Source organism: Artibeus jamaicensis, unplaced genomic scaffold (genome assembly GCF_021234435.1).
Source record: "Artibeus jamaicensis isolate MK-2021 breed Jamaican fruit bat unplaced genomic scaffold, CSHL_Jam_final scaffold_1019, whole genome shotgun sequence".
NCBI lineage: Eukaryota > Metazoa > Chordata > Mammalia > Chiroptera > Phyllostomidae > Artibeus > Artibeus jamaicensis.
In genome coordinates this window covers 23,831,032-23,856,032 of record NW_026522025.1, presented here as the reverse complement: position 1 = coordinate 23,856,032, position 25,001 = coordinate 23,831,032, and the positions used below count along the sequence as shown (strand labels likewise).

The 25,001-nt window shown below is 36.1% G+C and overlaps 1 protein-coding gene across 1 annotated transcript in view; it reads left to right on the top strand.

The window, feature by feature from the left end:
• The window catches only part of PIGK (phosphatidylinositol glycan anchor biosynthesis class K), a 105,442-nt gene that overhangs the window by 16,673 nt on the left and 63,768 nt on the right, over positions 1-25,001 (top strand). The window contains exons 4-8 of the mRNA XM_053655467.1: positions 15,749-15,884; positions 17,767-17,878; positions 20,959-21,055; positions 23,592-23,709; positions 24,419-24,529. Of these exons, the coding sequence (XP_053511442.1) occupies positions 15,749-15,884; positions 17,767-17,878; positions 20,959-21,055; positions 23,592-23,709; positions 24,419-24,529 (574 nt within the window). The remainder of the gene's footprint in view (positions 1-15,748; positions 15,885-17,766; positions 17,879-20,958; positions 21,056-23,591; positions 23,710-24,418; positions 24,530-25,001) is intronic.

Genomic DNA, 25,001 nt, shown 5'->3' with positions numbered 1-25,001 from the left:
TTTGTTGCCAAAACTTTGTTATTTTTAAACTAGGTTGTGTGAGAAGGCGAAGTGCTTCCACCTACGCCTCCATCTTGGCGGAAGTCTCCCCGAGAGAGACAAATTCTGTAGGATTCCACTATTATGGGGTTCTAAAAAAAGCTAAACTGAAAAATTTGTAGAACAGATATTGGTTGCCAGAGTGGGAATGGGTAAAATGGGTGAAGGTGGTTAAAAGGGATAACTTCCAGTTGTAAGATTAGTAAGTCCTGGGGAGGTAATGCACAGCGTGGTGTCTAAAAAGAAAAGTACAATCTGTAGAGTCAGATTGTGTTAGTTTAAATCCTGGTTCTTTTACTGAGTTAAACCAGACCACAAAGTCTAGTCAAGCTTTAGAAATGGTCAGGAATGATGGCTTGACTTATGTTGGTTTTGCTTCTTACTGTTGTGAAATCAAAGAAGCAATGAAAAGATAAACGAGACGAGGATATGAGTAAGTGGCTGCGGCTCCCCTCTATTTCCCTAGTTCCTCACCTTGGTGATCCTGAGCCTGCAGAGAGTGAGAAACCATCCAGGTCAGAGGGATCAGAACAGTCACTAGGGGAGGTGTCCATCAGAGTTCTACCCAGTATTACGTAAGGCGGTTCCTCGCTGCGCCTGTGTCATACTTCCCTGTTTTACTTCCTGTTGTATCTTCAGGCCTTTAGTAAAGCTGAATATGGCCTGAGAAAGATACAGCTAGTTTTTTGATCTTGGACAAATTATTGAATCTCCCTCATGTTTAGTGTTCTTGTCTGTAAGATGGGGGAACAATACCTGCATGAGGGGGATCTTTTTGGTTCGTCATTCTGGTTGGGAGTAATTCCCGGCTCCTTTTTTTCTTGCATCATCCCATAATCTCTTGAATCAGCCCGCCATGTTCCCTGATTACTTTCTTTGCATTGGTCTAACATCAAGTGACTTATACTAGTTTTATTATTATTGTAACAGTTTGAATTATCCTAAGGAAGGTTATACATAGGTAGAGGTTTGTAAGTTGAGCTGTTTTCAGTCATGAGTTGCCTGTATACAGACCAGACTGGAACAGTGTGTCTATTAGTAGGAGAAGGAGAAAGAGGCAGATGCTTGCAGAATAACGAAGTCCTGTTAATGAGAAAACCCTGGAATCCGTAATGTTCCACAAAATTTTTTAAATATTTTGTTTATCTTTAGAGGGGAAGGGAAGGAGAGAGGGAGAGAAACATCAATGTATGGTTTGCCTTTCGTGTGTCCCCTGCTGGGAACTGGCCTGCAGGGAACTGGTCTGTAACCCAGGCATGTGCCCTGACTGGGAATCAAACCGCAACTGCGATTGTCTGGTTTGCAGGCCTGCGCTCAATCCACTGAGCTACACCAGCCAGGGCTGTTCCACAAATTTTTAATGTTGATATATCTAAAACTACCTTTGAGTTCTGTCCTCTGTAAGGCTTTATTCTTGAATTTCTGTAAAATTGTGTGCCATTCTAATATCCATTCTTATTTGAAGTAGCTTTAGTGATTCCTTGAAATTAACAGACCCTGACTAGAATAAAGAATAGTGCGTGTAAAGGGTCAACAGAACTCCCTTTACAAACAAATTTGACTTTTGTTCAGTTTGTAACTGTTCCCTTGGATATCTGATAATGGTAAAAATGTTGTTCTCTTATTGATTACATAAGTGCACTGGGATTAATAAATCATAAATACTTGAGAATAAAACCATACTTTTGGGTGTTTCTGAATGTGATGACTCTTGGAATTGGGCTTGTTCCATTCAGGGACCTTGAAGACTATATCTTTGGAGCTATTGCTAAGGTATTAACTCCAGGGGGGTATAAGGATTCTAAGCCAAAGTAGATATAACTCTCATTCCCTCATAGCTAGGTTGTCACATGAACAATCAAAGAGGACAGCTTGGGAGCATCACACACACATAGAAACTTATGCGGGGATGTCAACTACACCTCTTGAAAGAGAAAGTCCTGGACAGTTGCTGTGTAGATTGTTGTGAGTGTATTCCCATGGAAGAGGAGCACCTCGTGCTGCTGGACAACCGTAAAGCTACTTTTGCCCTACCCCACCGTATTAGTTTCCGATTGCTGCTGTAACAAATTGCCATGAATTTTGTGGCCTAAAATAATACAGATTACCTCTGGAGATCAGAAATCCAAAGTGGTTGTCAGGAGAATCTGTTTCATTGCCTTTTCCAGCTTCTAGAGGCTGCCGCCTTTCCTTGGCCAAGCCGTATTCTTCATGTTGAAAGCCAGCAGCATAGCATGTTCAGTGATTCTGTTGTCACATTTCTTCCCTCCCCTCTGCTTCCACTGTCACACTGCCTTCTCTGACTCTAGCCTCTTGCTTTTCTCTTAGAAGGACCCTCAGGATTACATTGGGCCTACCCAGGTAATCCTGGATGATCTCCCCATTTCATGATTTTTAATTTAGTCTTCTGCAAAGTCCCTTTTGACCTTTCAAAGTAACAGATTCATAGGTTCTGGGGTTTAGGACATGGAGCTCTTTGGGGGCTGTCTTTAAGCTTACTGTGTTGTTTTACTGGCAAACATCATTTGCTGTTCTATAATCTTCTAACTGAATTTGATACCAAGTGTGGTCATCTTTTAAGTTTGAGTGTTTAATAGATCCTGTCAAGAAGATGTCTGGTAGGTGGGACAGAGGACACATATTTGGAATACTGGAGAAGTGAGCTGTCATGAAACCCAGGAGGAGTTTGACAAGGGAATAGCTTACAGTGTTAATGTAGAAATGTTGTGTAAGAGGTACACACAGTTTCTTGTGGAACTAGTGAGTAGAAATATTACAATAGTTTGAAGAGTTACGGAAAGCAAAGAAGTAGGAAAAGTGACAGAAAGATGCTGACTGAAAAAGAGAAGGGAGCACAGACTGAGGGGACTTGGAATTAAGACAGATTTTTGATTTTGAGATAGAAGGAATTTGTAGATTGGGGGAAGATATCAAAAGAGAGGAAGAGTAAACACAGGGAGACAGGGACTAAAAGTAATTTAGGGGTTCTTAGTATCTGCATTGACTCACCCATTTATGGTTTTTATTTTCTCTAAACTAGGTTGGAAACTGTTGGGGAACCAATAAAAGGATCCTAATGCACTTAAGGTTATATGACTTAGGTGCTAGAATGTACTTGCCAATGTGTATAATTTCAACTGCATAGAGAGGCAGGGAAGAGAAAAGGGCAGGGGAGAAATAGCCTCCAAGGAAAAAACACCTAAGAGCTTGGGTGGTGGCAACTTCAAAATAAGTCAGATTCAACTTGACATTTCACCATGAAAAGTGGTGATAGTAGTATTTCTTTAAAAATTCTGAGGACTTCTAATGGAGAATTGAGAGAAACAATGTTATAATTCTGTCATGTTATGTCTGACTCTTTCAGAGAGTGTTAAAAGGATAAGTAAAATTAACATTTGTGAAATCTAATTTTATTTCTTTGGAGGAAAGGTATTTCTGAGTTTTATATTAATAGTTTTCAAGAATTTGATCTGACTATGAATGGGACATTACTTAATTCAGTAAAAATGTACCCTGACGTTAAATCTTTATACCCACCCATTAACTTATATTTAAGATTATATCTATCTCCAAGGCTTCAAATCATGAAATTCAGATATGTTATTTTAGAAAATAAAATCTCTGGGGGGGGAATGGGAGGGAGGGGGGAGACCGGGCGGGGGGGTGGGGTGGGATGGGAGAAATAGATTAAAAAAAAATGTACTTGAAAAGTAACTAAATAAAATTTATATTAAAAAAAATAATAAAATCTCTGTTAAGCAGAATTCAATTTCCCTAAACTGTCAATTTATCTCAACCGTACTGGAAGCAAAGGACAACCAACTATCTTATTAGGAAGATTATTCTACAATTATATTTTAGGGTTTATTCTGGGCAAATAAAATCTAACTTCCTATACTTCATTTATTTATCTATCTATATTGTTACATTTAATAAAAAATAGATATTCAAATGTTAGCTTTGATATATGTATAAGGGTTGTTGTATAGCAGGTTATACTTATTCAAGAAAGTTTACATTGTCATTTTTTGCATTTCATTAATTATTTACATGTTTAGCTCTTACACAATGTTTTTACAAGCTGCTGAACACTGACAAATTCTTTCTCCCATGGAACTGTAACCACATTAGAACACATCACCATTTGATCAGTTATATAATAAAATAAATTGTCAAGTATCTAAATAATGAGTTACACAGCTCAAGAGGCACATGAAAATTACATATCTGCTCAGTGTACTGGCAGAAACCGACTTCTTTTTTGCATGTGAAGTTGAGAAGAGAAGGGAAAAAATAATGCTTCAAACAAATAGTAGATGGTAAATAACATCCTAATAGGTATGGGAAAAGAACAAGAATTTCAAAATTTTATTATTAAACATTGTTTCTAGCTATAATAAGAAAGCATCTACCTTTAAAAAGTATTTACTAAATTAAAGAACATATTCTACATGTTCTTTACAAGACAATTGCAGTTTCTTACTAGAAATAGTTAGCCCTACCTGTTGTCAAGTTGCACCCAAAAATGTAAACATTAAATTAGGTCTAAAGCTTCCTCTCCTTCCCCTCCTTCTCCTTTTTTTCCGATCTGGAGACATTAAAGATGTACTTCTCTACCATGCAGATTTTCAAAATGTAGGTTTCCATATCAGCGTAAAATGACATTTATTGAGAGACATTAAGTACACTGTACGACTTGGTAAAAAATATAACAGAAATTAATGATTGTGCAAACCTGATATATACTTGGTATGAATGTGGCAGATATAAACATAAAGTGCATAAGTAAATAACCATATAGGTTCTGTTTCAGTGTTTGAATCGACTGAAGGTATAAACCATGTAAGATCCAGAGGGTTCATTGTTCCTAGGGTTTTACTTCTATGATACTAAACATAAATTTTATACTGGATATTTTGGTACCTAATCTGTCTAAATTTCTTATGTACTGGTAAGGTTCTGACATAGGAATAAAGTTAGAGAAGACTTTTTAATGCAGTATTGCATGATTTCAGTAAACATGAACTGGTACAAAGGATAGGCACATTTTATTTATTTATTTATTATTTTAAAATTTTATTTTATTGATTATGCCATTACATTTGTTCTATTCCCCCCCCCATTCCCCTCCACCCTGCACACCCCCTCCCCCACCATCCCCCCTTTAGTTCATAACCACGTGTCTCAAGTTCTTTAAATTCTGTATTTCTCCTACTGTTCTTACCCTCCCCCCATCTATTTTCTACCTACCATCTATGCTACTTATTTTCTGTACCTTCTCCCCCCTTCTCCTTCTCCCACTCCCTTGTTGCTAACCCTCCTTGTGATTTTCCTTTCTATGGTTCACTCCTGATCTAGCTGTCCACTTAGTTTTCTTTTGTTTTAGATGTGGTTGTTAATAACTGTGTTTGCTGTCCTTTCACTGTTCATCTTTTTTATCTTTTTCTTAGATAAGTCCCTTTAACATTTCATATAATAAGGGCTTGGAGATGATGAACTCCTTGAACTTGATCTTATCTGAGAAGCATTTTATCTGCCCTTCCATTCTAAATAAAAGCTTTGCTGGATAGAGCAATCTTGGATGTAGGTCTTTGGTTTTCATGACTTGGAATACTTCTTTCCAGCCCCTTCTTGCCTGTAAGGTCTCTTTTGAGAAATCCACTGACAGTCTGATGGAAACTCCTTTGTAGGTGACAGTTCCCTTATGTCTTGCTGCTTCTAGGATTCTCTCCTTCATTTTAATCTTGGCTAATGTCATGATGATGTGCCTTGGTGTGTTCCTTCTTGGGTCCAACTTCTTTGGGACTCTCTGAGCTTCCTGGATTTCCTGGAAGCCTATTTCCTTTGCGAGATTGGGGAAGTTCTCCTTTATTATTTGTTCAAATGAGTTTTCCACTGCTGGCTGTTCCTCTTCCCCTTTTGGTACCCCTATAATTCGGATGTTGGAATGTTTAAAGATGTCCTGGAGGTTCCTAAGCCTCTCCTCATTTTTTTGAATTCTTGTTTCTTCATGTTTTTCTGTTTGGTCATGTTTTCCTTCCTTCTGTTCTGCTCCCTTGATTTGATTCTCAGTTTCCTTTCCATTACTGTTGGTTTCCTGTGTATTTCCCTTCATTTCAACTAGTTTAGCCTTCATATGTTCCTCTAATTTGTGGCTAAAATTAACCAGTTCTGTGAGCATCCTGATCACCAGTGTTTTCAACTGTGCCTCTGATAGGTTGGCAATTTCTTGTTCGCTTAGATTTATGGGCTCTGGGGCTCTGAGTTGTTCTTGAGCCATGTTTTGATCTTGCTCCCTCTCTGACCCCGCCCCCACATACAGCATCACAAACCAGCGACCTGGGTGGCCCCGCCCTGGTGAACACGTAAGGCGCCTCTCCTCAAACGTAACAAGCGTGAACAGATCAAAGCATGGCTCAAGATGATAGGTACTTTTTAAGTACCAAACAGCAAGAATCTTGCGCTAAGTATCTAAATGGGTTGAACGTAACACAAACAGAGGTTCTTTCAAGCATTTAACCTGGTAAAACTGCTTTTCTGTGCTGCTATAGTGGCTTAGTTAGAGTTTTTCACCAAGTTAATTTTTTGGCTAATGTGGAACCATGTCTGAAGTTTCACTTCCATGACTGTAGTGGGTGGTACCCCAGTTCTTTTGGGCATCGAAGTGTTTGCAGCATAGAGCATTTTAGAGTGGCATTTCTCTAAACATGCAAGTTGCTTTATGTTAAAAGCTCCAAGCTGCTTTTGTCTTATTATTTTTACTGCATCTTCATGTTTCAGTCTACCTTCTGCTAATGCTTGGCCAATAAGCATGGCGCTCTCCCAAGCTACAACATAATGAATAGCAGTACAACAACCATGTTCTTCACAAAACTTTTTTTTTTTTTAACAAGACTTAGCCAGTCATCACCAATCTGGTTGGATGCGGGTGTACCTTCAAAAGTCAGTTAAAAACATGGATGTCTTCTTTTTCCATATGACAGTGCCATGCATTGCTTTAAATACTCTTATTATTTAAAGAGTAAAGAAGTGTGGTAACTCCACACTTCTTAAGTTTCTCAGTAACTTTGTTTAAGGTCTCATTGTTTGTGTTGCATATAAAAAATATGTGTTTGTATGTGACTTCATGGGAGACAGTTCATTCAAGCCATGTTAATTTAGTTACAAAATACTAGGGTTATTAAAGAATTTTTAAAAAGCGAATGCAGAAATGGTGTAAAGAAACTTCAACATGCGCCACTTGAAATTCTCTGCTTCAAAGTTGAGAGTAACGGGAAGTGAAATGAACCTCCTAATGAGAAGGTAATTTTCAATCTGTAGTTTTGAGCAACAGAAAGGAAGTGCACTGAGGCTTACTCCACCTACGTCAGAACTGGAAAAGGCTGTACTTCAGATCAACACTTCTGCGTACAGGCTAACTGCTCTTATGCAGCTTCTTGAGAAAATAGTAATGAATTTTTACAGTTCTCTTGTGCTCATAAAGGTTATGCCATGCTGGACAGTAATCTTCATTGCCCTTCAGAAACTCCATGAATGTGTGATGACAAAAGGAATATGTTTACTCATTGAAAATTGTGGTTTAATCACACACTGGTACTGAGGTGGCCATGACACAGGCACAGCGCCTGTGGCTGCAGGGCAAGGGCCCATGGCGGTCAGTTGCAGGATGGAGGTGGCAGTGCGGGTGTTGACGGGCACCAGGCTGATACCGAGTTTTGAAAGACTGAATTCCATTCCTCAAGCATTCTTAGTCAGATTTTACTATGATTGAAAAAAGATTTTAGGAAAATTTTTTATTTTTTTAAAGTAAAAAGATATAATAAATCGATAGGTATAAAATTAAATATTTGTTTATTTAAAATTTAAGAAATATTTGGCCCTGGCTGGTGTAGCTCAGTGGATTGAGAGCAGGCCTGTGAACCAGATGATTGTGGTTTGGTTCCCAGTCAGGGCACGTGCCTGGGTTTCAGGCCAGTTCCCAGCAGAGGATGCACGACAGGCAGCCATACATTGATATTTCTCTCCCTCTCCTTCTCTTCCCCTCTAAAGATAAGTAAATAAAATCTTTAAAACAATTAAAATTTGAGAAATATTTATAATGAACTTTAAAGCATAAATACAGGGGTAGGCAAAAGTAGGTTTACAGTTGTGAGGCTGTGAAACTGTTTATTCTGTTATTATTAACCTTATTAATTACTGTAAACCTACTTTGCTCACCCCTGTAATATTGAACCATGGAAAATGGAAATACCAAGATGATGTTCTTAGGAGAAAAAGTGATGTCCCTTTAATATTTATGGATAAGAGTACAGAGACTTTAAAGGTTATCTTTGGACTCTGCTCACTGCTTTGAGAGTGGTGTGCAAGGCAGTGTATTCCTTTGAGCCAGAGAATGTGCTGGTGGATGGAGAGCGTGTGGGCCGCAGTGAATTTCTTACCTTTGGAATGGAGACAGCAATACTCTTCGCAGGATCCTCTCCATTTAGTGCGAGTCACGTCTGAGGGGACTCGACCACAGTAAACTCAAACACTTGTTTCCATTGCTCTGTACCTCACCCTACTACCTCTAGTTGCATTTCGAGTGTTAGTAATCGTCACTCTTATGTTAGAACTGGAGGAAATTTTAGAAGTTTGTTACTCAGAATTCTGCCTCCCCTTTTATTTTTAATTTGCTTGTCCACTAAGATTCTGTGTTCAAATATATTTTTGGAATTTCTACCATGTTGTTTAACCTGTCTTTTCTGAATTTAAAGCTGTTTTCTCTTTTATGCTCCAGAAATGATGTACAGTGGTTAATTTTGTAATTTTACTTTGTTTCCATTTTCCCATTAACTTCTAATTTATTTTTCATAATCTTACTGAAATGTAGAATCCAAATTTGATAATTTGGATAAAACATTATAGTAAATGCCCGCACAACTTAATATGGAATGGTTAAATAAAATTAATAATGTCAATGAAAACCATTATATTGTTTTTAAAAATAAATTGTTGAATTTCAATTGAGATGTATTATCTTGCAGTTAATTACTTTTTGTTTTGTCTGTGATAGTCTCCATTTTGTAAATTTCCCTTTACTTTTTGTTCTAGTTGACTTTTATAATCAAAATGAAAAGCAGTAGTGGTGGCAAAAACTTTTTAAAAAATATGATAAAAGTGATAACTTCAGAATAAGCATAGCCATCCAGGTCCTCTTAATGAAAATACCTAAATTATGTTGTTTAATGCCCAGAGAAAAATAAAAGAAAGTTGATTTTCTTGTCACTTGAGAATGGAAATATACCAGAGAAGGCATATAAATGATGTTTGCATGTATTTTTCTTGCAAAATATGTAATTCAGGCATTGTGGTAAAGTCTCAAGAAACTACTTACAGCATGCTAAAGAGATTACATATAGGTTGTTAAAGTCTACTAGTGCTAACAAAATTCCAAGACACTTGTCATAAAAGTAGTTGAGTTGGGGAGACTAACTAAATTAATACAGATTATTACTGGAAAAATTAGCAAAAGTCAAATTTCTGTAAAACATGAGAATATGTGAAAGATTGCACATAGTGATTTTTATTATGATGGGCTATATGTGATATATCAAGATTTAAAATTTTTTATTACCATAAAAATAGGTTAAACGAAATCAGTGGCATTCATTAATGCAGCATTTTTTATTTTGATTGTGTCTGTGAGCCATCAAAATGTTTGAGAAGCATAGTAACTTTAATCTTGGTAATAAACTGCACAGATTTGAATTCCGAGCCTTGAGGTTGGTGTGCTTGAGTAAGTCAGTGAACTGGTTGGTGGGGAGTTCAGCAACGGAAAACAGGAAGAGAGGGATAAAAGACTTGTCTCCACAGTACTGACTTTACCTTAGAAAGGAGAGGGGAAGAAAGTGGGTGGTTCACTTGTGCTGGTCGCCCCACCCCTGTTTGAGGAAGACTGGTTAATATTGGCAGGTGTTTGGAAGCAGCGAAGACATGGGTGTAGGCTGCAGGTGTAGGTGATTGGGAGTGAGGATGGCAGCCTTGGTGGCCGAGAAGACCTGGTGAGAGAAGGGCCAGCTGTAGGATGTGATCCCAAGGCCTTTCTGTAGGAAAGATTCGGGGGCTTTGGTAAATTGATTGGATACTGTATAGAACCCTAGCCTCCGTAGTTCTTTGAAGTTCTGGTCTCTAATTTTTGCAGTTAAATGGACACTTAAGTTTTTCAGTTATATTCTCTTATGTTTAAAGGAGAAAATTATATGCTTTAGTGCTACCTACAATTTGACAGTTTGCTACGGTCTCTGGTTGGTTACAATTATTCAGAATTTCAAGGGCCTATTTTTTGTCATATTATATGTCATAAACATAGCAATAATGAGCTCATGCATTTAACTTAAGCACCAGAGTTGATTAAACTGTCCATATCAAACAACAGCACATCATTAAATCCTTTCAGATGGCAGTTCACATAGTCTCAGGGCAACACAGAGCAGTTAAAAGGAAAAAGGACTTGTGGATATGGACATCAGTGTGGTGATTGTGGGGTGGGGGAGGGGCGTATAAGGAGAGTAAGTGGTAATGGAAAAAATGTAATAAAAAAACCCCAAATGTTCATGTTAAAGAAAGTGGGTTTGAATCCAGACTCCACTCCTCACTTGGTATGCGACCCGTGACATGTTACTTAACTTTAGTGTGCCTAAGTTTAATATCCAGTAAAATAGGGAGGATAATATACAGGGGCAAAAGTAGGTTTATAGTTGTTTATATGGAAAATGATACAATAATTAATAAATAATAATACAAGAATAAACGTTCACATACTCAGAACTGTAAACCTACTTTTGCTCCACCCTCTGTATCTGAAATTAATGTATGAGATAGTGCTTGTAATGTGCTTATTTTGTTAGTGCAGTGCTTGAGGTATATCAGGTTCTCAATAAATGTTCATTGTCATTATATTGTACTAAAACACGTGTGACTTTGAATGTGTGAGTGTGCTGCTGTTGACTTCCTATCTCTGCAGTGTAGTTTTTTTTAGTTTTATTTCTAGTAGTGTAAGTTCAGAGTACCTGGCATCATGTAGTCTGATAATGCCAATTGTGTGACATTTGATGAGTTAAAAGTAATTTGTGAAATCTTAACGGTCTAGCACCTGCAGCTAATAGATTTGCTATAATTAGCTTCATAGTACATTGGTGGTAAGATTTATTAACTTGGAGATTCCCCAAGATGTGGAAAAGGAGAAAGAAAAGCCTGAGAGTGAATTATTTTGGCTTCCAGCTAACGAAAATTTAACAAAATTTGTTGCATTTGTTTCATCCCACAACCATTAAAATCCTGAAGAAGCAATCATATACAGAGTGTCCTGAATAATTTATGTCGGGAAAACAAAAGTGACACGAGCAGAAACCAGAGATTTAAGAGAGCGTCAAAGATCCCTGTGATCCTCAATCTGCTGTTTTACTTGCAGCCACCTTTCTAGGTTGGAATGGTGATGTTATTGAAAAGAAGCCTGGTGGTCCTAGCTCTCTCTGGTAGCTAAAGATGGTATACGGTAGTAATACCTGATCAGTAGCATGGCTATTGAATGGATAGCAATGCTTTTTAAAGATTAAACTTACTTATTTTTAGAGAGGGGGGAAGGGAGAAAGAAAGGGAGAGAAACATCAGTGTGTGATTGTCTCCCGCACTCCCCCAAGGGCGACCTGTACTTCAGCCCATGCATGTGGCCTGACTGGGAATCCAGCTGTGGACCTTTTGGTCTGTGGGAATGATGCCCAACCCATTGAGCCACACCAGTCAGGGCTGTATAGCAATTTTAAGTGAACATTTTAAAGACATCTTAACACATACAGTAATTTATTTAAATTGGTGAAATTTATCCAGTTGGCAAAGTTTTTAGTAATGAATAGTGGTCTATCAGAAATGAAAAATAACAGTTTTTGAAATTTTACACTCTAATGGTCTATGGTGGTAACAGATTATTCAGCTATTTAAAATGTATGTATGTTTACCCATTGGTTATTGGTTTCTGAATGGGCCCAGGAAGAATTTCAGGGAGGTGGGTCAAGAGACCTAGCTGTCCTGATGCAGGGCTCACCTGTTCCTTCAGTGTTGGGCAAACATGATGATGGGAAAGTATTTTAGACCATTTCCGATGGTCTAAAAGAAACACATCTCCAGATATGTTTCTTTTTGGATAAGTTTTAAATTTTATTTTTATAATCTTTAAAATCTATATAAGCATGATCAAGGTGTTCTTTTTAGATTATATCCAAAGAGTGGTAAGGGAAGAAAATATTAGCAGCTTTTTTTCATCTAAAAAAGGAAAGAAATTATGCTTCACTAATATTTATTGTATGCGTTTAAAGTAGCAAATACATATGACTTAGAAATTAGTAGATATATATGGGTTTGCCCTCACCATTTTTTTAAACTCTACTGGAGTACATGATTTTAAAAATGTGAAAACTACCTATGTAAATAATCACTATATTGTTGAGATTCAAACCCAGTTTGAACTTCATACTATTTCAGTGCTCACTTTTTCTTTGGTTTTGTTGAGAGAAGGCCATATTACCATGTGCTTTGCTGTGTGGTATAGGTTTTGCAGGAGTGGGAATAAAGTGAAAATTGAGTCAGCACACCTGGTAGTGTAAGACTGCCAAAATACAATATCATTTTCTTGTATTGATTGGATATATTTGAGGGATTTTATTTTAATAAGATACCACTTCTTAATATTACTTAGTGGGAGGTAATAGTTTTTCTTCAGTGTACATTGTTTTGGCCTTAATTCCAGCAGTGATTTGACACTCACTCAGTGAAGACTTAAATCTCTGCTGTGATGCTAACCTGATATTCAAGCTAAAAAGAGACTTTAAGTAATCAAGTTGGATCTCATGATAACTAGTGTGTGCAAAGAATATATATTGGCAAATTATAGTTAAATATAAGATCTGATTCTCCTGAATAATAGAGAGTCTGTAAGTTATGAATTGCATTTTGTACAGCATGTTTTTGTGAACAGACTTCTAATATCATCAAATTATTTTGTAGGGTGGATGTCAAAATGTAGTAAAAACTGAACTGTAGAGCCAGGCCTGATGTTACCTCTTTCTCTTGTTAAAGGTAACAGTAGTCATTTAGTTTTAGCAAATAACATATCCTTCAAACGGAATTAATGTTTTTAGAATATTACTAGTTTGGTAGTTTTGTTAATTTATAATTTTATACTTATCATTTTATAAGAACTATAAGCCTAGGGAATTTACTCTCATGTGTATATTTAAGTATCATTATACAAATAGTTTAACACTTGGACCAAGTGATAATTTTTTTTCCTTCGTCAAACAGTTTTGAACATTCCTTAAGTTTTACAAACAGTGAGCAGAATGTGCGGTTGGACTTCTAAACCTTTGAAATCCAGTCTGTTTTGTGTCATGGTTTTCATTTATTGTTCACAAATGTAATGATTTTTAAATGGTATATTGATTATGTTAACAGAGGGTTACAGGACTTATATTGAGGCTCAAAATTATCTGTAGGAAAACCTGAAGCTAATATTTTATGACAATTGTAATTGAAAAATAGATTCCAATAAATTTATCTGTGGGAAAAATATTGGTTGAATTTATGATTTGAAGCTGAAAATACTGCTGTTTTATGATAATGACATTGGGTAGGTAGTGAATCTCAAACCAAAAATATGGCCTAATGGAACGCTCATATTTATATTGACATTGGGAGGTCAGTTCAGTTTTGTTTAATAATGGCTTGTAACAAAAAGATGTGATTAATCATAACATTGTAATTTAATTATCTCAAATTATTAAAAAGATATTTTCCATTTTAAGAGGAATAACTTTCATCATTGTGTGAATATGCATCAGTAACAACAGCTCAATGACTGATCTTTGAATGTGACAGAGTTGGAACCCTTTCAAAATACAAATCTAGCCAATTTCTAAGAAAAATCACAATGATTCACTCGGAACTTCAATGTATTTGGAACATATGCAGCAGAACATTTCCTTCTTGTTATGTCCTGCCAAACTAGTTACATATGCCACATTAACTTTTCCCTTACATTTGGGAACATCAGGTGTATGGTAAAGAATTGCTTAATTTGTGTTCACCAGGTTTAATGGTAAGATCATGATAAATAGTTTAGAGGGATTTTGTAATTTTCTCTCGAAGAAAATATATGCAAAAATGAAAATGTTTCCTTCACCCAGTGAATATTAATTGAATACCTACTGTATGTCAGGCTCTGTTAATGAAGCCTGAGTGTCACGGTGCTGAACGGGAGAGATAAAGCCCTGCCCTCACAAAGCTTGTATTTCAGTGGGGGTGCTGCTGGGAGGTGATGGGGGTGACTTGTAGAAAATAAAATGCATAGTGAGAATAGAGTGCCTTAGGTGAGATTAGAATGACAGGAAGATTTGGGAGGAGACAAGTCAAATTTGGTCAGTAGCCCCTAAAGTGGGAAAGACTTGTTATATTCGTAGAACAGAAAGGTCAGTGCCAGGGGTGTCCAGCCTTTTGGTTTCTCTGGGCCACACTGGAAGAATTGTCATCTTGGGCCACACATTAAATAGATTGCAACACATCATCACGAAAAAAAAATCTCACATTTTAAGTAAATTTACCATTCTGTGTTGGGCTGCATTCATTGCCATTCATTATGAGCTGCAGGCTGGACATCCCCACCGTAGACGAACATATTGGGTGGTAGGGGCTGAAGTTAGAGAGATTCAGACACATTAATTGAGCTTTTTAGATCATGTAAGGCACAGGTGGCAAACACAAGGCTCACTGGCCGAATCCGGCCCTCCGTCTTATTTTAACTGGCCCAGAACCTTGTTTCTACCTGGCGGTAGTGCCAAACTCTCACTTAATTATTGAGGAGTAGTTACATTTATATAGTCCTACATTACATTGGCCCTTTGAAGGCAACCTCGAGGCTGATGTGGCCCGTGGTGAAAATGAGTTTGACACCCCTTATATTGTAAGCAGTTTTGATTTTTTTCTAATTACAGTGGGGAGTCCTTGGAAGGTTTTAAAGTAAGAAAGTTTGATGACTTGACTTACTTATAGAAGATTACCCTGGTGGTTATAAGGAGAACAAACTGTAAAAAGGTGTGAATGGAAGCAGGAGGCCAGGTGGGGAGCTATTCTAATAGCGCCCAGTCAAGAGATGATGGTGGCTGCCTGGTGTTAGGGAGATGGAGTGGAGCCAGTGAAGAGTGGTTGGGTTGGAGGTGTGTTCCTGTGATACGCTGATCGTTCTTGCTGATGGATTGCATGTCTTTTATTCTTAAGCATTTGTGCTTCTGAAAGTCAGATTCTTTGGAATATCATAGCTTAACGCAGACTGTATAAGTCCTGAGAATGTTGAACATTACTAATTTGTTTCTAAATGTTTGGGGAGGACAGTATAGCTCCTCCCGCTTCCCCTTTCTATATGGTATAACTTATACTCTGTTGTGAAAAAATTTAGTGACTCAAATTCTACATATAAATTCATGCCAGATTGCTCTACTTTAAAACTTGTACTGCATAAAAATATGAAAAAATAGTTCTGTTAAAAGTGCACTCAATAATTATGTTGAGTTATTTGTAATGAAGAAAAGAATGCACATAATTGCTACGTGATGTAAACAGAATGTGGCTGTTTTTAACTTCTTGGTTTCATTTAAATAATATATTCTCTGAATTTTTTTTCCAGTCACATTGTTCTGATGCTTGCAGATGACATGGCCTGCAACCCCAGGAACCCCAAACCAGCCACAGTATTTAGTCACAAGAATATGGAGCTAAATGTGTACGGAGACGATGTGGAAGTAGATTATAGAAGTTACGAGGTGAATTGTTTGACTTAGCAACATTTTTGAAATGTAGTTATTGTTACTTTTAAGCTCTAAAACACTGGTTGAATAAAATAGTCTTATTTTTTGTCTTTGAACTTTGTACACAATTGTCACTAAAGTCTTGATACCATTCTGTCTCTGGAGTTCATGCTAAGGAAACAGTGTGTAAGTAAAACTGTCACAATAGTTTTAAATATCTTAAATATGTATTTAGGATAAAACTTATATACATTTAATCACTGAACAACATTTTATCTTGGTTTTTATGAGAGTATTTTAGAGGTTTCTTGTGTTGAGTTTTTTATAGTAAATGTATTGTGTTTTTTATATTTGATCTAAAATTTTAAGTTTTATATCTTTAGTAAATATATTCATTGTGGAAAAATTAAAATGACTAACCAAGGACTCACCCATATTTTCACTGCTTATAGGTAACCACTTTTAATATGCTTCTAGTGTTTTTATGCACATATGATTAAAAATGAAAATGTAAATTTGAATAATGCATTATATTGTATTTTCTCCCTTGAAACTTCATTTTAAGTTTAGAAGATTGTGAATACATTTAAAATTTGCAGTGTTCTTTGATGAGATCTTCCTGGATAATCCTTCTTTTAACCAAGCCTACCAAAAGTAAGACACAATTTCCTGTGTTCCTAGGCTTGCTCGGAAGGAATTTTAGAAGCATATCCGTCTCCTCCCAGGCTGTAAGCTCCTTGAGGAAATGGCCTCTGTTTTATGTCTTATATCTAGCAAGTAGCTGAAGCCCTTTGCAGACATTGAAAAATGTTGTTCAGTAATTAAATGTATATAAGTGTTGAAATTTTTACTTGTTTGTTTAGTCATTATAAAATGTAGACCAAAAAATTTCCTTCCTTGTTAGCCAATAAGAAGTCCTATTAAACCACTTAACATTTGCTCTCTTCTGAGAAAAAGGTAAACCAAACATCTAACACACACACACACACACACACACACACACACACATATCCATGATCTGGAGAAAAGTGAAGAATGCTAGAGATATTTTCTGCTTTTTAAATTTGTATCTGTATAACTTTAAATTAGCATTACATTCTCCATGACTTTAAATATGCTTTCAAAAAATCCCAGAGGTCCAGAAATTCCAGGTTGAGAAATCTGGTTTAAAGTGGTGTGACTTTTTGTGGGGGTGGGTATTTCACCAAGAGAGAATTTGTTACAGTTACCAAGTACCATATTTTTCTTTTTTTCATTGTTGACACCATTACAGATATCCCCTTTTCGTCCTTTCCTCCCCTTCATCCAGCCTCCACACCTCCACTCCACTGCCTTCCCACATTGTTAAAGAGATCCCTTATGAGATTTAAGTAACAAAATGCCCTGAAAAATCAAAGGTACATAATAACTTCGGAATTATTTATGGAGTTCTCTTCAGGGTTTTATTTCTGTGATTTATTATGGACCTGTCTTTCTGGCTAATCTTGAATTGACTAAGTAGTTGCACAGATTAATTGCAGTAGTTATATAGCTGAATTTATTTACAAGTTTCTATTTTTTAAATCTTCCTAAATAATTGCTTATGATGACAGACTTATAAATTTAAGGTTTTGGCAACATTTTGCATAGCATTTAAAGTTTTAAATTTAGAATTAACTTTTATTTTCCTCTAAGTAGTTTTTATTGTTAGTTTGTAGTATTTTTTTAAGTAGAGGCAGTTACTTTAAACTATATATTTAAATATATTTTTAGTTTGTTTCTCTTGTGTTTTATTTTCAGTTTAATAGTAAGTAGTACATAGAGAAAGGAGAAAGAATGTTTTCAAAAGTAAAGACAGATTATCAGGTTTTCCTAAGTTTTTTTTATCTGATTTATCTCTCTCTTTGTTTTTTTTTAGGTAACTGTGGAGAATTTTTTACGGGTATTAACTGGGAGGATCCCACCTAGTACTCCTCGGTCAAAACGTCTTCTTTCCGATGATAGAAGCAATATTCTTATTTATATGACAGGTAATTTCAGGATTTATATATTTAATAATAAAATATATTGCTACTCTTTTCAACAAGGATTTCCCGTGGAAAGAAATTTAAGCACCTTAAATGATATTTGGTTACAATATTTTATTTGTTAAATAGTTTATTTTTTTCATAATATATAACACCTTGAAATAATACTTGAAAACATTATAACATTTTGTGCTGTCCTTTAGTTTCTTTTATTTATTTTTATTTTTTTTATTTTTAATATTTATTTATTTTTAGAGAGAGAGGAAGGGAGGGAGAAAGAGGAGAGAAATATCAATGTGTGGTTGCCTCTCATGTGACCCCACTGGGGGACTTGGCCTGCAACCCAGGTATGTGCCCTGACTGGGAATCGAAGCAGCGACCCTTTGGTTCGCAGTCCGTGCTCAATCCACTGAGCTACACCAGCCAGGGCATAGTTTCTTATTTCTGTTCTTTTTACTATTTCCCTGGTAAAACTCATTACCTTTTACTTAGTGTCCTGCTGCAGCCTCTTTGCCTTCAGTCTTGTCTCTTGTTAATCATCCTACTAAAGTGTTTAATAGAAATTGCAAATCTGTCCCTCTTTTAATACTCTGGTTTCCCAGTGATGGAGTTCAACTTGTAGTGTGCATAAGGATTATCTGAATGTAAATTCTTAGGCCTTTTTCTAAAATTCTGATTTAGTTTTGGTCTGGAGTGGGGCTCATCAAAATACATTTTAAATATACTCCCCTGATATAAGCTCCTGTAGTGTTTTGTCTCTACTTTAAAGACTATTGTGGATAAAGTCCTCCATAATATAGTTATATTATTTATTGATTTATGCTATATTGCAATATATAATACATATTTGTAGATCTATTATTTATTTAATTTTAGTTCTTACTTTTTATAATTCCCTTCTAAGCATCGGACTGTTTCTGTCCTCATATTGTTTGCTTGAGCTGTTGCCTTTGCTTATTGATGCCTTCTCAGTTCACTTTGCCTACTCAATTATTCCGTATTGTGTTAGTCTAAGTGATTTTCCTTTCTAAGTCTAGGGTGACTATATTTCCAATTGCCTGGGACAGTTCTAGTTTATACCTGTTGTCCCGGTGTAATTATTAATAGTGCTTCCTTTCTTCCTCACAAGTTTTCTGGTATGTATAATATATTTCATAATTGCCCTAAGAGAATTTTCATCTCCATGGCTGGTGCATGCTCTTCCCTTTCACTGCCATATTAATCTGTAGGTTCCATTTTAGCATTTAACTTACTGTGACTTTTTTGTCTAGATATTAATTGACTTTCTTAGCTTTTGAGCTCCAAGGTGTCAGTGATAATGTGTTTTTCACTCTTCTATCACCAGTGCCTTGTCTTATAATAGTATTCAGTAAATATGAATGTTGGTCAGATGGTATTTAAAATTTTTTTCAGGGGGCATTCCATTCAACTGATAATAAAACAGGATAAGACAGGTGCAGAATGATTCGTAGGTGTCACAGCAGGGTGGATACTGACCCCTACTTTGCAGTTTATTTTTTATCTATCCTGTTTCAATTATTTATAGCTTTTCAAATTCAATCACTTTATCAACTTTATAAATTAACTCAGCTGAGTAAGGGAAGTCAGAAAGAATTTTTTTTTAGTAACAGTTAAAAGAAATTTTTAAGTTTTTTTTGGCAATTAGGATGAAGTATCGTCTGGTGGCTTAGCTTTATTTAATGTACTAAACTAGAGATTTTACAGCATTTTTTTCTCTCTGAGTTGATTTGTATGGAAGAAATTCCAGTAGTCCGAAATACGATTTTGTAAACTATGGTCCATGGAAGGGCTCCCTGTTTCGGAAACCAAGTTTTATTAAAACGTAGTCACGTTCATCTGTGTCGCATGTAGTCTGTGGCTGCTTTTACACTGCAACAGCCGAGTTCTGTAGTTGCAACAGGGACCAGGGCACCCAGAGCCTGAAACATTTACCACCTGGCCCTGTGTGGAAAAGTATGCCAACCTAAGGAAAAGAATAGGAGGGTCGATAATTATAATGTAATAAAAGTGGTAATAGCTAGTGTTTATTGAGGCACTGTACATAAGGCAGTACTCTAAACCATTGTGTGTAATTCATTTCATCCTCACAACAACCCAGGGATTTAGGTGCTGATGTTCAGAGTTGATACACAGTGAGTTGTGCATTGCATGTAAGTGTCTGAGTAGAGAGGTGAGTGGGAACTGAAACCCAGTATATATTTACACTTACTAAGCTGTGTACCCTGCACAGGGTTGTCTAATGAAAGGGAGAACTGTTTCCTCCCTCCCATCCCCCACAGGGGCATAGCCACTAACTGCTTTTGAGCTCACAGGACTACATATATTGAGAGGGGACGCTAAAATAGACAACTTTTTCTACTTCGCTGCCCTTTGGCAGGTACCTCTATAAAATCAGTACAAAGGAGCTGTGTAGGTGTGCAAATGATGGTCTCACTGACACATTTCTCACTTTGCAGCTGAGGAAACTGAGGCATGGAAAGAAGTAATTTGTTCAAAATAACTGAGTCATTAAGTGGATAAGCTAGTATTAGAATCTAGGCAGATTTGCTCTATAATACATTCTAAATTTCATAGTCTTCTGGTCAACTGTTTCTGGGATGGTGTTTGATAGTAGTAAAAACATCAAGTTTTCAGTGATAAAACTGCATTTCCTAGTAGTATAGCATTCCATGTATAAGTATAATGCTACAAATAGTGCTCTTATACCATGGGACTAACTAGTGTCTTCCACTCCTTTCTCACCAAAAAAGGTTCCCCTGGTGTTTGAAGACTTTTTATTTATGGAAACACATTTCTGACATAATAATGGAGCCAGTGAAAAAATATAAACATGCTTTTGTATAATTGAATACTAAATAAACCATTAAAAATATATCTATTTTTATATAGTCTATTATTATTTTCTTTCTGATTTATATAAAATTAATTTGTTTTCACAGTATTTTTACTTTAGAATATAAAATAACAAGTGTTATTAAAAATTGTCGTGACTGAAATAAATATTTATATTTGGATGTATGCAGTTTGCATTAAAAACGTGTCTATTTTATGTTTTTTATAAGGACATGGTGGAAATGGTTTCTTGAAATTTCAAGATTCTGAAGAAATTACCAACATAGAGCTTGCAGATGCTTTTGAACAAATGTGGCAGAAAAGACGGTAATTAGCAAATAACTACTTTTCAAAAGATAAATTAGCACCTAATTTTTCCAAGATTTGCAGGTCTTATTTTGTGAGAATTTAATTTATTTGAATCATTTCTTTTAGATTTGTGTTTGTTATTTCAACTGAGTGGAGTTATTTTTAAAAGAGAAACTCAGTGTTATTAAAGAGCATGACAAAAGATAACCTTTTTATTTAGCATCCTTGGTTGAAATAAGATCCCCATAACCAAGTTCCTTATTAATTAGGTGAATTATGAACATAGATTTATTTTCCAGCTTGTTCCTATTCTCACTTTTTGCACATTCTCTGGCCCACAGTGTGATAACAGTACATTATTTCTTCTTTGTCAAAAATGTTGAAATTATGATTAGTATAAAATTTGTAACTTGACTCACATTAGGGATGATATATTGTTAGTAATTTAATGGTAAGCATCCCTTTTGTTAAAAGTTATTATATGAACTTATTAAGTGAATTTAAAATAGCAATAGAACTGCTTTCAACTTGCGTACCTACGATAAACACCTGTGGATTACCTTCTAAACATGGTACAGAGGGGAATATGATGCTTATTTTTCCTTGAAAGAGTTTAAAATAGAGTAGAACAGAGAGGTATATGTATAAAACTATGCTACAAACTCAGTATTATAAATATTGAATTATAAGCCCAAGCACAACGTATGAGATTCCTAAGAAGGTAGAAGAGGACCAATACAAGAAGAGCTATGTGAACCTTAAGATGAAGGGCAGCTCCTCTATTATGACAGGAGGGAGGGGCCAGGATGGGCAGAAGTTTATCAGTTTTAACAGAGAAGAGAAATTCCATTTCATGGCTGTCATTTGCTCTGGGAGTTCCAGGGAGAATGGAAGAGAATGGATGATGTTTTGACTTTTCCTTTTTAGCTCTAATTCCCCCCCCAAAATACTGAATTAAAAGCATACACAGAATATATGGAAATATTGAGGAGGAAGATTTTTTTAGTTTCTGGTTTTATCTTATTCAAAACTCAACATTTATTGAATATAGGGTAGGTACTGGGCACTGTGTTTTATATGTATTGTCTGGTTTAGTTTTACTAACAGCTCCATGAGATAAATGCTTTTATTATTACTTTTTTTCACAGATGAATAAATTAAGGTAAGCAGATTAAGTAACTTGCCAAATTTTACACAGCTAGAAGTGCCAGCACCAGGATTCATGCCCAGGTGGTCCAGTATTAACTGCTTCACTTAACCTTGGATGTTTCTGACCCTCAGGGGCCTCCACTGTTGCTGTCTCAGAAGAAATGTCATAGTAATTGTGCCTCTGTCACCTGCTTCGATACTGTGATTCAAGATTACGTACTGTATCTTCTAGGTGCAGTGTGAGCTGTTTGATTCGATCAGTGTCTGGGAGAAAGCTCAGAGACAGCTCCCTACCCCCTACTTTCAGTCCTTAGTCAGCTCAGTATAAAACATAGAGCTTGTTATTTTGTCACTTACAAAAAACCTTCTGTGGCTTTTTCAAACTTGTAGGATGTAAGACCCAAACTTTATATGGGCTTCTTTACTTACACATTGACCTTACCTACCTTTCTGACAGGAATTTCCCTTCATTTCCCCAAATTAGTCTAAATCCTAGCTACACAGATCTGTTCCTCTTTCCCCAGACATTTGTACTTACTCACATTCAGGTGCCTTAGTACAAGCTTTTTCCTTTGCTGGAGTGTGTTTCCTTTCTCTGTTAGATCAGATGGCACTCTCTCCTCACTGCCCACGTCAGACATCTCCTTTTCCTGACCTGTCTTTACACTTCTCTCTGTTCCTTTCTCCGAGCTCTTGGAGCACTTTGACTTTGTCGGGTGCTCAGCGCTGTGAGGGCTTACTATTCCCAGCTTAGTGTCAGGCGGGTCGTAGGCTCTCAGTAAATATTTTTAACACATACTCAGTTTCAGAGTCTGTCTTCCAGTTGGATTTTGAGCTCTTTGAGTATTTTGGGTTTTTTTGGCTGAAGGTAGGTCAGTTTCTAGGGCAGCATTGAGTACCAAGTACGTGTTCATTGAATTCAATATTCAGTATTTATTTAGATTCTTAATTATGGGGCATAGATGAGGGAAGGGGAAAGGGTTTGGGCACAAAAACCACTCCCTGTTGAGGTGGTTTTCCTGAACAGGATTATACCTTTAATGTTTCTAATATCAAATTTATATTGGGAACTACTGAAAAGTCTCAATTTTTTAAAAAGATTTTATTCATTTATCTTTAGAGGGGAAGGGAAAAAGAGAGGGAGAGAAACATCAATGTATGGTTGCCTCTCATGTGTCCCCTCCTGGGAACTGGCCTGCAACCCAGGCATGTGCCCTGACTGGGAATCAAACCACACTCAATCCACTGAGCTACACCAGCCAGGGTGAAAAGTCTCAATTTTTAACTAATGAAATGACTAAGATAAAACTTCAACATGTTATGTTATGGAAGTATTGTAAAAATATTAGTCTGTATATCATTAACAGCATGATTCATGTCAAAGATATTACCACTTTTCTTTCAGATACAATGAGCTACTGTTTATTATTGATACTTGTCAAGGAGCATCCATGTATGAGCGATTTTATTCTCCTAACATAATGGCTTTAGCTAGTAGCCAAGTGGGAGAAGATTCACTCTCGGTAGGTACATTTTTCCAATTTGTAAACTTCATTGTCCTTGGAATATGTAGCTATTTCTCAAATTGCTTAAATGCTTAATCAGTATATCTGTTATTTTTTAGACTTTTTAACACCTTAGAAGGAAATTTTGATTATATTTAACAACATTTGTTATAATGATGCTATTAGACATATACTTTTTTTTGCTTTGCTTTTTAAAATTTTTTTTATCATGTATAACTGACATACATTATGTTGGCTGCAGGTGTATAACATGGTTCGATATTTGTATATTTTGTGAAATGATCACCAGGATAAGTGTAATTAATATCTGTCACCAGAATTTTTTTCATGTGATGAGACTTTTTAAGATGTACTATCTTAGCAACTTTCAAATATGCAATTCAGTATTATTGATAGTTGCCCCATGCTATAAATTACATACCCATGACTTCTTTATTTTATAATTGGAGGTTTGTACCTTTTGACTCTCTTCAGCCATCCTACCCATCCCCCATCTCTGTGGCTTCTGGCAACCACCCATCTGTTCTCGTCATCTATGAGCTTGTTTTATTATTGTTATTTTTTATTCCACATATAAGTGAGATTATGCAGTGTCTGTTTTTCCATCTGCCTTATTTCTCTTAGCATAGTATCCTGAAGGTTCATCAATTTCATTCTTTTTTATGGCTGAATAATATGCCATTGTATATTCTTTGCTTTTTTGTAGCATCAACCTGACCCTGCAATTGGAGTTCACCTTATGGATAGATACACATTTTATGTCTTGGAATTTTTGGAAGAAATTAATCCAGCTAGCCAAACTAATATGAATGACCTGGTAAGTATTTACTTGATTTGATTGTAGCTCATAGGTATGCTGATCTTAACATGATCAGTGAAGTTTGTTACTCCCGGTACTCCTAGGGTACTGTGTCATGTGCTGAAAGGTGGCCTTTGAAAACTTCTGAATCTCCCTTTACAGTAGTACCTGCTTCTTTACTACAAGAGCCTAAAAATTTAGCCCAGTTAACTTGCTATTCCTTGAGGTACTTTTCTATTTTCATTTATTTGCTCTGTTCTTTTCCCTACCAGAAATGTACTTTTTTTAGATTCACTTAAAAATTCTACCATTTTTCAGGAGTCAAATCAGATCCTGGAGGTCTTCCCAAATTCTTTGCTGTTTTCAGGGCTTTATTCCTCTTTTATACCATTTATCAAGTCTTATCTTTTTTTGTCTTCCTCATTGAGTGTGAGTATCTTTCTCTTTTTTTTTGAAATTTTTAAAAAGATTTTATTTATTTATCTTTAGA